Consider the following 13,831-nt stretch of genomic DNA (forward strand, 5'->3'; position numbering starts at 1 on the left):
CCCAGTCCACTTTAATCAATTCCGCTCTCATACCATCATAGTCTCCTTTATTCAAGCTCAGTACGCTTGTTTGAGAATCAACCTTCTCACCCTCTAATTGGATATGGAATTCAACCATGTTGTGGTCGCTCGTTCCAAGGGGATCCTTAACTAGGACATTATTAATTAATCCTGACTCATTACACAGGACCAGGTCCAAGGTTGCCTGCCCCCTTGTAGGATCAGTTACATACTGCTCAAGAAATCCATCCCTGATGCACTCAATGAACTCGTCCTCAAGGCTGCTCTGCCCAATTTGATTTGTCCAGTTAATATGATAATTAAAATCCCCCATAATTATGGCTGTTCCCTTATTACATGCCCCGACTATCTCCTGATTAGGAGGCCTATATACTACGCCCACTAATGTTTTTTTTCCCTTATTATTCGTTATCTCCACCCAAACTGTTTCATTATCTTGATGCTTTGTCCCAATATCATTTCTCTGTATTACAGTGATTCCTTCCTTTATTAACATAGCCACCCCACCTCCCCTTCCTTCCTGCCTGTCCTTCCTGATTGTTAAATACCCTGGCATATTTAATTCCCAGTCGTTGTCACCCTGCAGCCATGTTTCTGTAATAGCCACAAGATCATACCCATACGTAGTTATTTGTGCCGTTAACTCGTCCATTTTATTACGAATGCTACGTGCATTCAGATAAAGAACTTTCAAATCTGTTTTGTGACGCTTAGTTCCTGCTTTTTCCTTTTTTAACACTTTACCTATTACTCCATACCTTCTGTCCCTTCCTGTTACGCTTTCCTCTCTCTCCCTGCTCAGGTTCCCAACCCCCTGCCACTTTAGTTTAAACCCTGCCCAACAGCACTAGCAAACACTCCTCCTAGGACAGCGGTCCCGGCCCTGCCCAGGTGCAGACCATCCGGTTTGTACTGGTCCCACCTCCCCCAGAACCGTTTCCAGTGTCCCAGGAATTTGAATCCCTCCCCCTTGCACCATTCCTCTAGCCACGTATTCATTTGAAATATCCTCCTATTTCTACTCTGACTAGCACGTGGCACTGGCAGCAATCCTGAGATTACTACCTTTGAGGTCCTATTTTTTAATTTACCTCCTAACTCCCTATATTCTGCTTTTAGGACCTCATCCCCTTTTTTACCTATATCGTTGGTGCCTATGTGCACCACGACAGCTGGCTGTTCGCCCTCCCCCTCCAAAATGTTCTGTAGCCGCTCCGAGACATCCTTGATCCTTGCACCAGGGAGGCAACACACCATCCTGGAGTCTCGGTTGCGGCCGCAGAAACGCCTGTCTATTCCCCTTACAATTGAGTCCCCTATCACTATAGCTCTGTTTACAGTTAACCCAGAGATTGTAGTAATATTTACAGGGAATCCATGGACGTAGGTAATATATACCTGGGATCTAAAATCAGTGCTACCATTTACAGTAAATGCAGAGACAGTAACAATATTTACAGGAGATCAAGAGCCGGTATTAAAATTTACACGGTGTCCAGAAACGGTAGTAATAATTACTACGGATCCAGAGACAGTAATAATCTGTGATGGAGATCCAGAGACAGTACCAATATTTAGAGGGAATCCAGAGAGTGCATTGACATTTTCAGTGATCAAGACAAGTTACTAATAGTTACAGTAGAACCAGTGATGGTACTAATATTCACAGGGGATCCAGAGTGGTTACTAATATTTAATTGGGATCCAAAAACGGTTTTAATATGTACAGGGACACCAGAGCCTGTATTAATATTTACAGGGGTCCTGAGATGGTACTAATATTTATAGTGGATCCTGAGACTTTGCTAATATATACAGGGGATCCAGATGCAGTACTAATATTTACAGAGAAATAAGAGACAATGCTAATAAATACATGAGATCCAGAGGCAGTAATACAATGCAACAGGATCCAGAGGCGGTACTAATAATTAGATGGGATCCAGAGGCTCTATTAATAATTTCGGGGGCCGCAGACACAGTATTAATAAACACAGGTATCCAGAGACAATATTAATACTTACAGGGGATCCAGAGATGACACTAATATTTACAGAGTCTCCGGAGACTGTAATAATATTCAAAGAGAATACAGAGACGATACTAATATTTACTGGGATCCAGAGATTGTTCGAATATTTAGAGGGGTTCAAGAGACGGCACTGATCGTTACAGGGATCCAGAGACATAACTAATATTTACCGGGATCCAGAGGATGTCGGAAAATTCACTGGGGATCCAGAGATGTTTCTAATAGTTACACAGATCTAGAGAAAGGTTCTCGTACTTACAGGAATCTAGAGGCACTATTAATATTTACTGGGGATCTAGAGCCTGTAATAATATTTACAGGGATCCTCAGACCGCATTAACATTTACAGGGGTCCAGAGATGGTATTACTAGAATCAGGAACTGTCCCTCTAGTTTGGAAATTACACATGTCACTCCGCTTTTTAAGAAAGGAGAGAGAGGGAAACCAGGGAATTATAGACCAGTTAGCCTAACATCTGTTTTGAGGAAAATTCTGGAGTCTATAATTAAGGATAGAGTGACTGAACACCTCGACAATTTTCAGTTAATCAGAGAGAGCCATCACGGATTTGTGAAAGGTAGGTCGAGCCTGACAAACCTGTTTGAATTTTATGAAGATGTGACTAAAGTAGTGGACAGGGGAATGTCAATGGATGTTATTTATATGGACTTCGAGAACGCATTTGCTAAGGTCCCACAAAGGAGACTGTTAGCTAAGATAGAAGCCGATGGAATCGAGAGAGAAGTACGGACTTGGTTCGGAAGTTGGCTGAGCGAAAGGCGACAGAGAGTCGGGATAATGGGTAGGTACTCAGATTGGCAGGATGTGACTAGTGGAGTCCCGCAGGGATCTGTCTTGGGGGCTCAATTATTCACAATATTTATCAACGACTTAGATGAAGGCATAGAAAGTCTCATACCTAAGTTTGCCGATAACACAAAAATTGGTGGCATTGTAAGCAGTGTAGATGAAAACATAAAATTACAGAACGATATTGATAGATTAGGTGAATGGGCAAAACTGTGGTAAATGGAATTCAATGTAGACAAATGTGAGGTCATCAACTTTGGTTCAAAAAAGGATAGACAAGGGAACTTTCTAAATTGTAAGAAGTTAAAAACAATGGATGTCAAAAGGGACTTCGGGGTTCAGGTACGTGGATCATTGAAGTGTCATGAACACGTGCAAAAATAATCAATAAAGCTAATGGCATGCTGGCTATTCAAAACCCTGGTTAGACCGCACCTGGAGTACTGTGAGCAGTTCTTGGCCCCGCACCTTCGGAAGGACATATTGGCCTTGGAGGGATTGCAGCGTAGGTTTACTAGAATGATTCCCGGACTTCAAGGGTTAAGTTACGAGGAGAGATTACACAAATTGAGATTGTATTCTCTGGAGTTTAGAAGGTAAAGGGGTGATCTGATCGAAGTTTATAAGATATTAAGGAGAACGGAAGGGTGGATAGAGAGAAACTATTTCCGCTGGTTGAGGATTCTCGGACTCGGGGCCACAGTCTAAAAATTAGAGCCAGACCTTTCAGGAGCGAGATTAGAAAACATTTCTACACACAAAGAGTGGTAGAAGTTTGGAACTCTCTTCCGCAAACGACAATTGATACTAGCTCAATTGCTAAATTTAAATCTGAGATAGATAGATTTTTGCCAAACAAAGTTATTAAGGGGTATGTGCCAAAGGCGGGTATATGGAGTTAGATCACAGATCAGCCATGGTCTTATCAAATTGCGGAGCAGGCACGAAGGGCTGAATGGCCTACTCCTGTTCCTATGTTCCTACTATTTAAGGAGGATCCAGAGACGGTAATAATATTTAGAGGGGTCAAGAAACAGTAATAATATTTAAAGTGGATCTGGAGACGGTACGAATATTTATAGGTGATTCAGAGAGCGTGCTAATATTTACAGGGCATAGAGAAACAGTGCTAATATTTACTCATTGGGGATCCATAGACTGTATTATTATTTACCCAGTAATCCAGTGGCGGTACAACTATTTCCGGGGTATCCAAAAATGGTAGAAATATTTTTCGGAGATCCACAGACAGTACTGATATTTTCAGGGGATCCATTGGCGGTACTGATATTTACAGGGGATCCAGAGATGTTCATAATATTTACAGGTGGTGCAGAGATGGTACGATTACTTACACGGGATCCAGAGAAGGAACTGATAATTACAAGGGATCCACAGATAACTAATATTTACAGGGGAATACAGAGGCGGTGCTACTATTCATAAGGGATTCTGAGACGGTACTAATATTTATCAAATTTCCAGAGACGGTACTAATATTTACAGGGGTTCCAGATACGGTGCTAATATTTATAGGGGACTTCAGAGATATTACTGATTTTCGCAGCAAATCCAGAGACGGTACTAATATTGACAGTGGGTCCATAGACGGTACTAATAAATATAGTAGGTCCAGAGAAGGTACACATAGTTTCCGGAGATCCAGAGACGGTACAAATATTTACTTTGGATCCAGATATAGCAATAATATATACAATGGATCCAAACACGGTGCTTATATTTTCATGGGGTCCAGAGATGTTAATGGTGTTCACATTGGATCCAAAGAAAGCAGCAATATTTATAGGGGATCCAGAGTCAATACTAATATTTACTGGGGACCCGGATATGTCACTGATATTTATCAGCGATCCAGAGACGGTACTAATATTTACAACGGATCTGGTGACGTTACTAATATGTAAAGGGGAGACAGAAATAGTTCTAATGTTTACAGCGGATGCAGAGACATTGTTAATATTTACAGAGGGTCCAACCCTAATTTATAATTCCCCTGTTTATGTCCCTTCCTTACAGTTAACATATTGACGATTGTGATCCTGTCTCGGGGAAAATGCGGTCTCTCCAAATGTGTGACTCGCTACCTGGTGGCGATGGCAGCGGGGGATCTACTGGTCGTTATCACTGATCTGATACTCAGGCAGATTCCGATTGCTTATGAGAGTCACTTTCATTTCCTGTACTCCATCCCCCTCTGTAATATCCACGCCGTCCTGCTTTTCACAGCCACAGACTGTTCTGTCTGGTTCACCGTCACGTTCACCTTTGATCGATTTGTGGCCATTTGCTGTCAGAAGCTGAAAACTAAATATTGCACCGAGAGAACGGCGGCTGTGGTTCTGGGAACAGTAACTGTGGTGAACTGTTTGAAGAACATCACCTGGTACTTTATGCTCACCGGTGGGTATATGCTTTACAATACTCCCTGGTTTTGTTGGGTAACATTTAGTGTTGGGGATTTACCGGTGTGGGGAGTAATTGAACTCCTTCATTATGTCTTCACCCCGGGGGTCCCATTTGTTCTGATTCTTCTGCTCAATGCTTTCACCGTCAGACACATTTTAGTGGCCAGCAGAGCTCGCAGGAGACTCCGGGGTCACAGCAGTGAGAAGAGTCCCAAAGATCCAGAGATGGAGAGCCGAAGGAAATCCATCATTTTACTGTTTGTTATATCAGCGAACTTTATACTCTTATGGACGCTCTTTATGGTGTATTTTATATGGAGCCGGATGTGGATTTTAGGGTTTCGGTCTGTATCGCTACCTGATTTTATACAAGAACTGGGGTTCATGCTCCAGCTCCTGAGTTGCTGCACAAACACTTGTATTTATGCTGTGACACAGACTAAGTTCAGAGAGCAGTTGAAGAATGTGGTGAAATATCCCTTTAGTGTAATTGTTAAATTCATTAAAAAATGAGAAGGCCTGAAGACTTTCTAAGAGTCCATACTCTAACATCTGAGCCATGATTTTTACTTAAAGAAACAGGTGGGTTGGGGCCGGGTCGGGGAGCGAAAGCTGTTAGTGAGGCTACGGGACTACATTTATTTATTTTTTGATTTTTGTCTCAGAGGACAGGGATTCCCGGGCCTTCTCCTTCACTCGGCATGAGAGGAGGCGAGAAGGCCCGAAACTGCAGTTTAGTGCCTTTATAGCACAGCTTTCAGGCCTGGAGCAGCAGGAGTGCTTTCCCCAGGCCCAAGAAGCCGACCTGCAGCGTTCTCCCCCTGCCCCCGCTCCTCACCTCCTCCGTCCCCAACCCCACGATCTCTGAACCCCCCCGGTGACTGACCCCTCGGAGACAGACCACTGACTTACTCCCGGTGACTGATCCACCCCAGTGACTGACCCCCCACTGTGACTGAGACCACCCCAGTGACTGACAGCATCCACCCATGACTGACACCACCCCAATGATAGATACCACCACCCCCCCAGTGAATAATACCCCTGGTGAATGATACACCCTCCCGCACCCAGTGACTGATTCATCTCCCCGCCCCCCCCCAGTGACTTACATCAACCCGGTGACTGTTACCATAACCCCCATAGACTGACCCCCCTCGTAACTTCCACCTCCCCCCCCCCGCCGTGAGTGACCCCTCCCCTCGGTGAATGACCACCTGATGCCTGCCCTCCCCCCGTTGCTGACTGCCGCGGTGACAAACCACCCTGTGACAGACCCCTCTGATAACTGACACCCCGTTGACTGACCGCACCGGTGACTGACCACCCTGTGACAGAGCCCCTCCTCCTTTTATTTTATTCGTTCACGGGATGTGGGCGTCGCTGGCGAGGCCAGCATTTATTGCCCATAACTAATTGCCCTCGAGAAGGTGGTGGTGAGCCGCCTTCTTGAACCGCCTCATTCCGTGTGGTGACGGTTCTCCCACAGTACTGTTAGGAAGGGAGTTCCAGGATTTTGACCCAGCGACAATGAAGAAACGGCGATATATTTCCAAGTCGGGATGGTGTGTGACTTGGAGGGGAACGTGCAGGTGGTGTTGTTCCCATGTACCTGCTGCTCTTGTCCTTCTAGGTGGCAGCGGTCGCGGGTTTGGGAGGTGCTGTTGAAGAAGCCTTGGCGAGTTGCTGCAGTGCATCCTGTGGATGGTACACATTGCAGCCACAGTGCGCCGGTGGTGAAGGGAGTGAATGTTTCGGGTGGTGGATGGGGTGCCAATCAAGCGGGCTGCTTCATCTTTGATTGTGTCGAGCTTCTTGGGTGTTGTTTGAGCTGCACTCCTCCAAGGAAGTGGAGAGTATTCCAGCACACTCCTGACTTGTGCCTTGTAGATGGTTGAAAGGCTTTGGGGAGTCAGGAGTTGAGTCACTCGCCGCAGAATACCCAGCCTCTGACCTGCTCTCGTAGCCACAGTATTTATATTGCTAGTCCAGTTAAGTTTCTGGTCAATGGTGACCCCCAGGATGTTGATGGTGGTGGATTCGGCGATGGTAATACCATTGAATGTCACTGGTCAGCCTATGACAGCTCCTCCCCCAAAGACTGACACTCAGTGAATGAGCCCCCAACCTCATGAATGTTCCAGCGGTGACTGAACCGCCCCACCTCCCTACCCACACGATGACTAACTGTCGACACACCTGGCGACCCACTGACTCCACCCCCACCGATGAACCCACCCCATCCAACACTGACCTCTTCCTCTGCTCCTGTGCGACTGATACCTCCTTGTCAATCAGATCGGCCTGTCAGGCGGGAAACCGGCAAAATAAAACGACTTCCTTGTGTCAAAATCGTAAGGACATTCGCAAAACATGTACATCCGGGTAATTCCACACCCCGCTTCCTTCCTGGCTCTGGGAGAGTCAGGTTTATGAAGTCTGATTATCCGTAATAGTATTGAGAGGATCTGAAGATGTTCGAAGAGCAGGTCCGGTCTGTGTTATACAGTGTCTGATTCTCTCTCCACCAGGCCGCGTTGCTGGAAACACTGTGTATTATGCGATCACAGAAACCTCTATAACCGGAGGCTATTGATCAACTCATTGTATAGAATCATAGAATCATGGAAAGGTTACAGCGTGTAAGGAGGCCTTTCAGCACATTGAGTCTATGCCGGCTCTATGCAAGAGCAATCAAGCTCGTTCCACTCCGTGCCCTTTCCTCGTAGCTCTGCAATGTTTCTTTTTTCCTTTCAATTACTTAACCAGTTCCCTTTTGAAGGTCACGATTGAATCAGCCTTCTCCACCACTCGGGCAGTGCATTTCATATCATAACCACTCGCTGTGTACAAACGTTCTTCTACATGACACGTTTGATTTTTTTGCCAATCACCTTAAATCTATGTCCTCTGGTCCTTGACCCTTCCGCCAATGGGAACAGTTTCTCTCTATCTACTCTGTCTGGACCCTTCACTATTTTGAATACCTCTATCAAATCTCCTGGCAACCGTCTTTGTTCCAAGGAGAACAACCCCAGATTTTCCAGTCTATCCACGTAACTAAAGTTCCACATCCCTGGAATCATTTTGCTAAATCTCTTCTGCATCCTCTCTGAGGCCTGCACATCTTTCCTAAAGTGCGGTGCCCAGAACTGGACACAATATTCCAGTTGTGGCCGAACCAGTGTTTTAAAAAGGTTCATTATGTCCTCCGAACTTTGTACTCTATGGCTCTATTTATAAAGTCCAGGAACCCATATATTTTCTGAACCACTTTCTCAACCTGCCCTGCCATGTTCAACGATTTGTGAACGTATACCCCCAGATCTCTCTGTTCCTGCACCCTTTTAGATTTGTGCCATCTAGTTTATATTGCCGCTCCTCGTTCTTCCTACTGAAATTTATCACTTCGCATTTTTCTACGTTAAATTTCATCTGCCACGTGTCCGCCCATGCCACCAGTCCACTATGTCCTCTTGAAGTCTATCACTCTCCGCCTTATGTCCACTACACTTTTATGTCATCTGCAAATTTGGAAATTGTGCCCTGTACACCCAAGTCCAAGTCGTTAATATATATCAAGAAAACCAGTGGTCCCAACACTGAACGCTGGGGAGCGCCACTGCACACCTGCCGACAGTCCTAAAAACAACCGTTCACGGCGACTCTCTGTTTCCTGTGACTCAACCAGCTCTGCATCCATGCTGCTAATGCTCCTTTTATTGCATGGTCTTCAATCTTGATGACAAGCCTATTGTGCGGCACTTTATCAAACACCTTTTGAAAGTCCATATAGACCACTTAGAAACATAGAAACATAGAAAATTGATGGCACAGAAGGAGGCCGTTCGGCCCATCGTGTCTGTGTCGGTCAACTGCATTGCCGTCATTGACCCTCCCTGTTATATCATCAAAAAACTCTATCAAATTAGTAAAAGACGATTTCACTTCAACAAATCCGTGCTGGTTTTCCCTAATTCATTCACATTTGTCCAAGTGACTGCTAATTCTGTCCCGGATTATCATTTCTAAAAGTTTCCCCAACAACGAGGTTAAACTAACTGGCCTGTCGATGCTGGTAAAGTCCACACTCTTTCCACGCACACACCCCTGGGGATTGTATTGAGTGGTAAAGTCAACACTGTCCCCCGACACACGACTGGGGAAAGCAGTGAGTAGTGAAGTCCACACTGGGTGATACAGAGAGACACCAACAGAGGGAGATTGATAAAGGTGAGACTGAAGACAATGACTGATACAGAAACACACTAAAATATGGAGATAGATAATGGTGATACTGTGCACAACGAGTGATACCGGGAGACACCAAAGGAGGGAGATGGATAATGGTGCGTCTGAGTACAGTGAGACACAGAGACACCAAGAGAGGGAGATATATAAAGGTGGGACAGAGTACAGTGATACAGAGAAACACCGAAAGAGGTAGATATATAAATTTGAGACTGTTTACTGTGAGACAGAGAGACACCAACAGTGAGAAATGGATAAAGGTGAGACTGTGTACAGTGATACAGAGGGACTCAACCAAAGGGAAATGGATAAAGCTGTGTATTGGAAGGAACACAGCCAGAGAGAAGGAGCACACAAATACTGTTTGAAGTGAGCAATGTCCCTCTTGTTATGATTTGATTGTGTGCAGTGATTTATAGAGATCTGCCCTGCTCTGTGGAAAGCAAATGGATAAGGAGAGGTTCAGTAAAAGCAGCCGAATAGACAATGATTCCTCACCCACCAGCGAGACAGACAGACACTGATATCGAAGCTCAATATGCAAAGCACAGAAGATGATCACACACAAAGTGCAAAATATACCGTGTGAGCAGGGCGAATGTGGGGAATCTCAGAGTCAAGGAGGGGAACGAGGGCGAGAGACGGAGAAAAATACAGCAGAGAGGGGACCACAGGAGCAGAAAGGGAGCAGAGAAAAATCAATCAAAGGAGAGGTGAGAACTGAAGAGGTTCAGACAAACAAACAGCAGGTTGAATCCAGGTCTCAGGAAGGAAACATTTGGGACACTGGCACATGGCAGGAGGCGAATCACACATCTGGTTACAGGTGGACTCACCGTGGACTCTCCCACACCGTGGGGGCTGGGTTAAGGCGGGCAAAAGCAGCTGCATGATAGGTGAGTAAATTTGGACTGAGAGGAGAGGACTGTTGACTGACAAGCCTGGGCTATATCAGGGGAGGGAGACTGACCCACGCTTTCGCGTGCTCCTGGGATGTGCTACTGTAGTCATGTTAGTGAATCTCTCTATATCTTCAAACTCTCTTACCTGGCAGGGGAGAGCCTGTTATCCAGAAAGCGGAACTCCCAGGGCGAGTAGAAACAACTATAACCTTCTTGTGGCTTTGGTGACGTAGAGTTGGGCCGGGGACCGGTCTAACGCCTTTTTCTGGTAAAGTGAAGACGGTTCTTCTTCGCAGCGTATATGGCGACCAGACCTTCCAGAGCACTGGGACACGGGTTGCGCTACACCGTCAGGCTGACCGCAAGGACGGGTGAAGGACCCTTGCTGCGGCAGCGGGACATCTTTATGAGGAGGGTTCTGCTCGGAAACTGCAGATTCGAGCTAGTGGATATCTTTTGCCGGCAAGATTTCCGAAAGGACAGACACTTTGACATGACCATCAAGAACGTCGAAGGATGCCTGAAGATGTTCAAGGCTTTCAAGGAGAAGGGGAAGAAAGCGCCGCTGTCGCTCCTAACCGCGGAACCGCACCTCATGCTCCCGCGGGAGAAGAAACGGACATTAATGGTTCACATGTTAAACCCGCATGTGTCTGTCGCGGATGTGCTGATGTTACTCAGAAGGTACGTAGATGGAACGGATCGGAGCATTGATATCCAAGACATTGACAGAATCTGGACAAGCAAGAGGAGCATCAAGCCAAGATTGTGGGCGGATGCGGATGGAAACAATATCCACCGCCCATCCAGTTTCACGATCCGGACGAGCTGCATGTCCATGGTGTACCAGGGCCAAGCCAGAATGTGCAGATCCTGCGGCAAACCTGGGAACGACGCGGCCGCCTCCAGGGCAGTAATCTTCAAGAACTGCAAAAAGGAGGCACACCAGTCTCGAGGCCAAGTCCAGCAACCTGTGCGGAGAGTTTGGACACCCGTACATGATCTTTCCAAACTGCAGACTCAGCAATGCACAGGCGTGAAATAGCCAACGACCAGAGGGAGGAAAAAGAGCAGGAAGGAAGAGTCTAGAAAATCAACTAAATCCCGACGCCCAGCCCTGAGACTACCCTGGGAAAGTAGAGTCGATTGAAACCGAACCAGGGATGTAAGAAGAATGGATGATACAAGGAGAGAAAAAGAGGAAGTCCCGTAGGACAAGAAGCATGAACGCCAAAGGGGCGGCCATCAGCAAGAGGAGCTTAGATACTCTAAAGACAACGGCGATCACTCCTCGGCAGAAGAACAAGGAAAGGGGGGAATCCCACCTTCATTAAAGGAAGAGGCAAAATGCGACAGTGGCCAGTGACACCGACAGCAGGCTACAACTCCAGGAACCTGGGAGCAGCAACAGGCAGCTCCAGAATACCGGGATCAGCAACGTACCCACCGCACCCCAACTCTGGGACGCCGGGAGGAGCAATGCAGAAAATTGTAACCAACAACTCTAGGCAACTGGAAGCAGCAACACAGAATGACGTCCCCCTACTGCGGGAAGCCAGGAGTAGCAAAGTGGAGAGTGAGATCCCCCAACTCTGGGAAACCGGGATTAGCAACGCCTGGAGTAGCAGGAGTGCTTTCCCCAGGCCCAAGAAGCCGACCTGCAGCGTACTCCCCCCGCCCCCTATGGGAAAGCGGGAGAAGGAGTGCAGAGAGCGAGATCCCCCAACTCTGGGGAAACCGGGAACAGCACGACAGTAACTAAGAATGAAGCAGTAGCGACAGCCGAGGAGCTGGACCTGGTTGTGGATCTCACGAACACACCAACCCACGACTCTCTGCCTTCGACTACAGAGCACGGAACCTCCCCCCCATGCCTCCTTCCTCAGGCCTAGGACCGCCCAAAAGTTCTTGCAAACCACACAAATGCAGAATCTGGACCTATGGACCCAATTCGATGGGAACATGGACCCTGGAGTGATGCAATAGGAAGACCGTAACGTTTTTGTCCTCGGGTATATTTAAAATGGATTTAAAAATTATATCCTTAAGCATGCATATTATCAAATCGAGTGTGCGATGTGCCATGACCCTGAACTAACTGTCCAGGGTCAAGAGAGATCTGCTTTTCTTGCAGGAGTGCGAGCTCCTGCATCTCAGCGACTACCCGTCACGCATGTGGACTCACAGGCAGTCAATCTGGTCGGGAGGCAACGATAGTCGTACCTTGGGCCTGAGGATTCTATTGTGAGGAGGCAATTCACGACCACCGAGGTAAAGGAGGTGGTGGGAGTCCACCTGCTCATAGCAGACGTTGCGTACAAAGTTGTCCCGCTCCGACTGATCAATGTGTGTGACCCGACCCTGAGGAGTGAGCAGATGGAGGTCTTCCAGCATCTCCCGATGCTGCTGGCCACCTCCAGACCGATCGCTCTCGCCGGAGACATCAACTGCATCATCGATGCGGCTGACCAATTCAGCAGGCGTGGCGGAATACTGGACACCACATCCAAGCTCCTGAGAGAGGCACTGAAAGAAGCAAAGCACCGCGACGCCTTCAGCAATCCTGCAGATGAAGCTCAACAGGGATAAACCTGGTCCAGGCTAGAAGGGTCCGTCCTTTCCAGAGTATACTTCCTTTTTGTATCCCCAACGCTCAAGGTCAGATCCACCGACGTCCAGCCGTTGTTCTTCTATGACTACTGCCTCCTACTGGCCGACTGTCATTTGCAGGAGGACCAGAGGGCAGGCAGGGGCATAGGGAAGCTGAATGTGAGACTGTTGACCCCGGAGATCATCGAGGAACTAAAGAGGGATTACACAGGTTGGAGAACCGTGAATCCCCTCTTTGACTCCACGGTGCACTGGTGGGAAGCGATCAAGGCCAACTTCAAGAGGTTCTTCATCCTCAAAGGTGTTCAGCAGGCAAGAGAGAGACAGAGGGATGTGTCACAACTCCAGAAGAGCATGCAGGATCCGCTCCAGCTGCATTCGATGGGGATCAATGTCGGGGAGGAACTCAGAGTGTTGAAGGGCCAGCAAACCTCACTCTTCACCTCCGAGGCCTCGTAGATCATCTTCCGGTCCAGAGTCCGCTCGGTGGAGCAGGGCGAGAAGTGCTCGCGCTTCTTCTTCCAGAAGCTGCACAGAGACCTCTGTGATTAGCAGCCTGAAGGAGGAAGATGGCTCAGTGATGTCTTCACAGGCCGACATACTGAGGATCAGCAAGTCCTTTTATGCCGGACTCTATAACATGAAGCCCACAGACAGCACGGCCTCCGAGCCCTTCCTGTCCTCTATCACGGAAGTGTTAGAGAAGAGCATTCGGGAGAGCGTGGATTTGCCACTGACTTTGGATGAGCTGACAAAGGTCGGCCAGTCCTTCGGGAAG

General features: G+C 47.3%; 1 protein-coding gene across 1 annotated transcript in view; it reads left to right on the forward strand.

Moving 5' to 3' along the window:
• LOC137300353 (probable G-protein coupled receptor 139) overlaps positions 1-5,803 on the forward strand; it is a 29,606-nt gene extending 23,803 nt beyond the window's left edge. The window contains exon 2 of the mRNA XM_067969440.1: positions 4,902-5,803. Within this exon, the coding sequence (XP_067825541.1) occupies positions 4,902-5,803 (902 nt within the window). The remainder of the gene's footprint in view (positions 1-4,901) is intronic.
• Positions 5,804-13,831: the final 8,028 nt, after the last annotated feature.

Source organism: Heptranchias perlo, chromosome 2 (assembly GCF_035084215.1).
Source record: "Heptranchias perlo isolate sHepPer1 chromosome 2, sHepPer1.hap1, whole genome shotgun sequence".
Lineage (NCBI taxonomy): Eukaryota > Metazoa > Chordata > Chondrichthyes > Hexanchiformes > Hexanchidae > Heptranchias > Heptranchias perlo.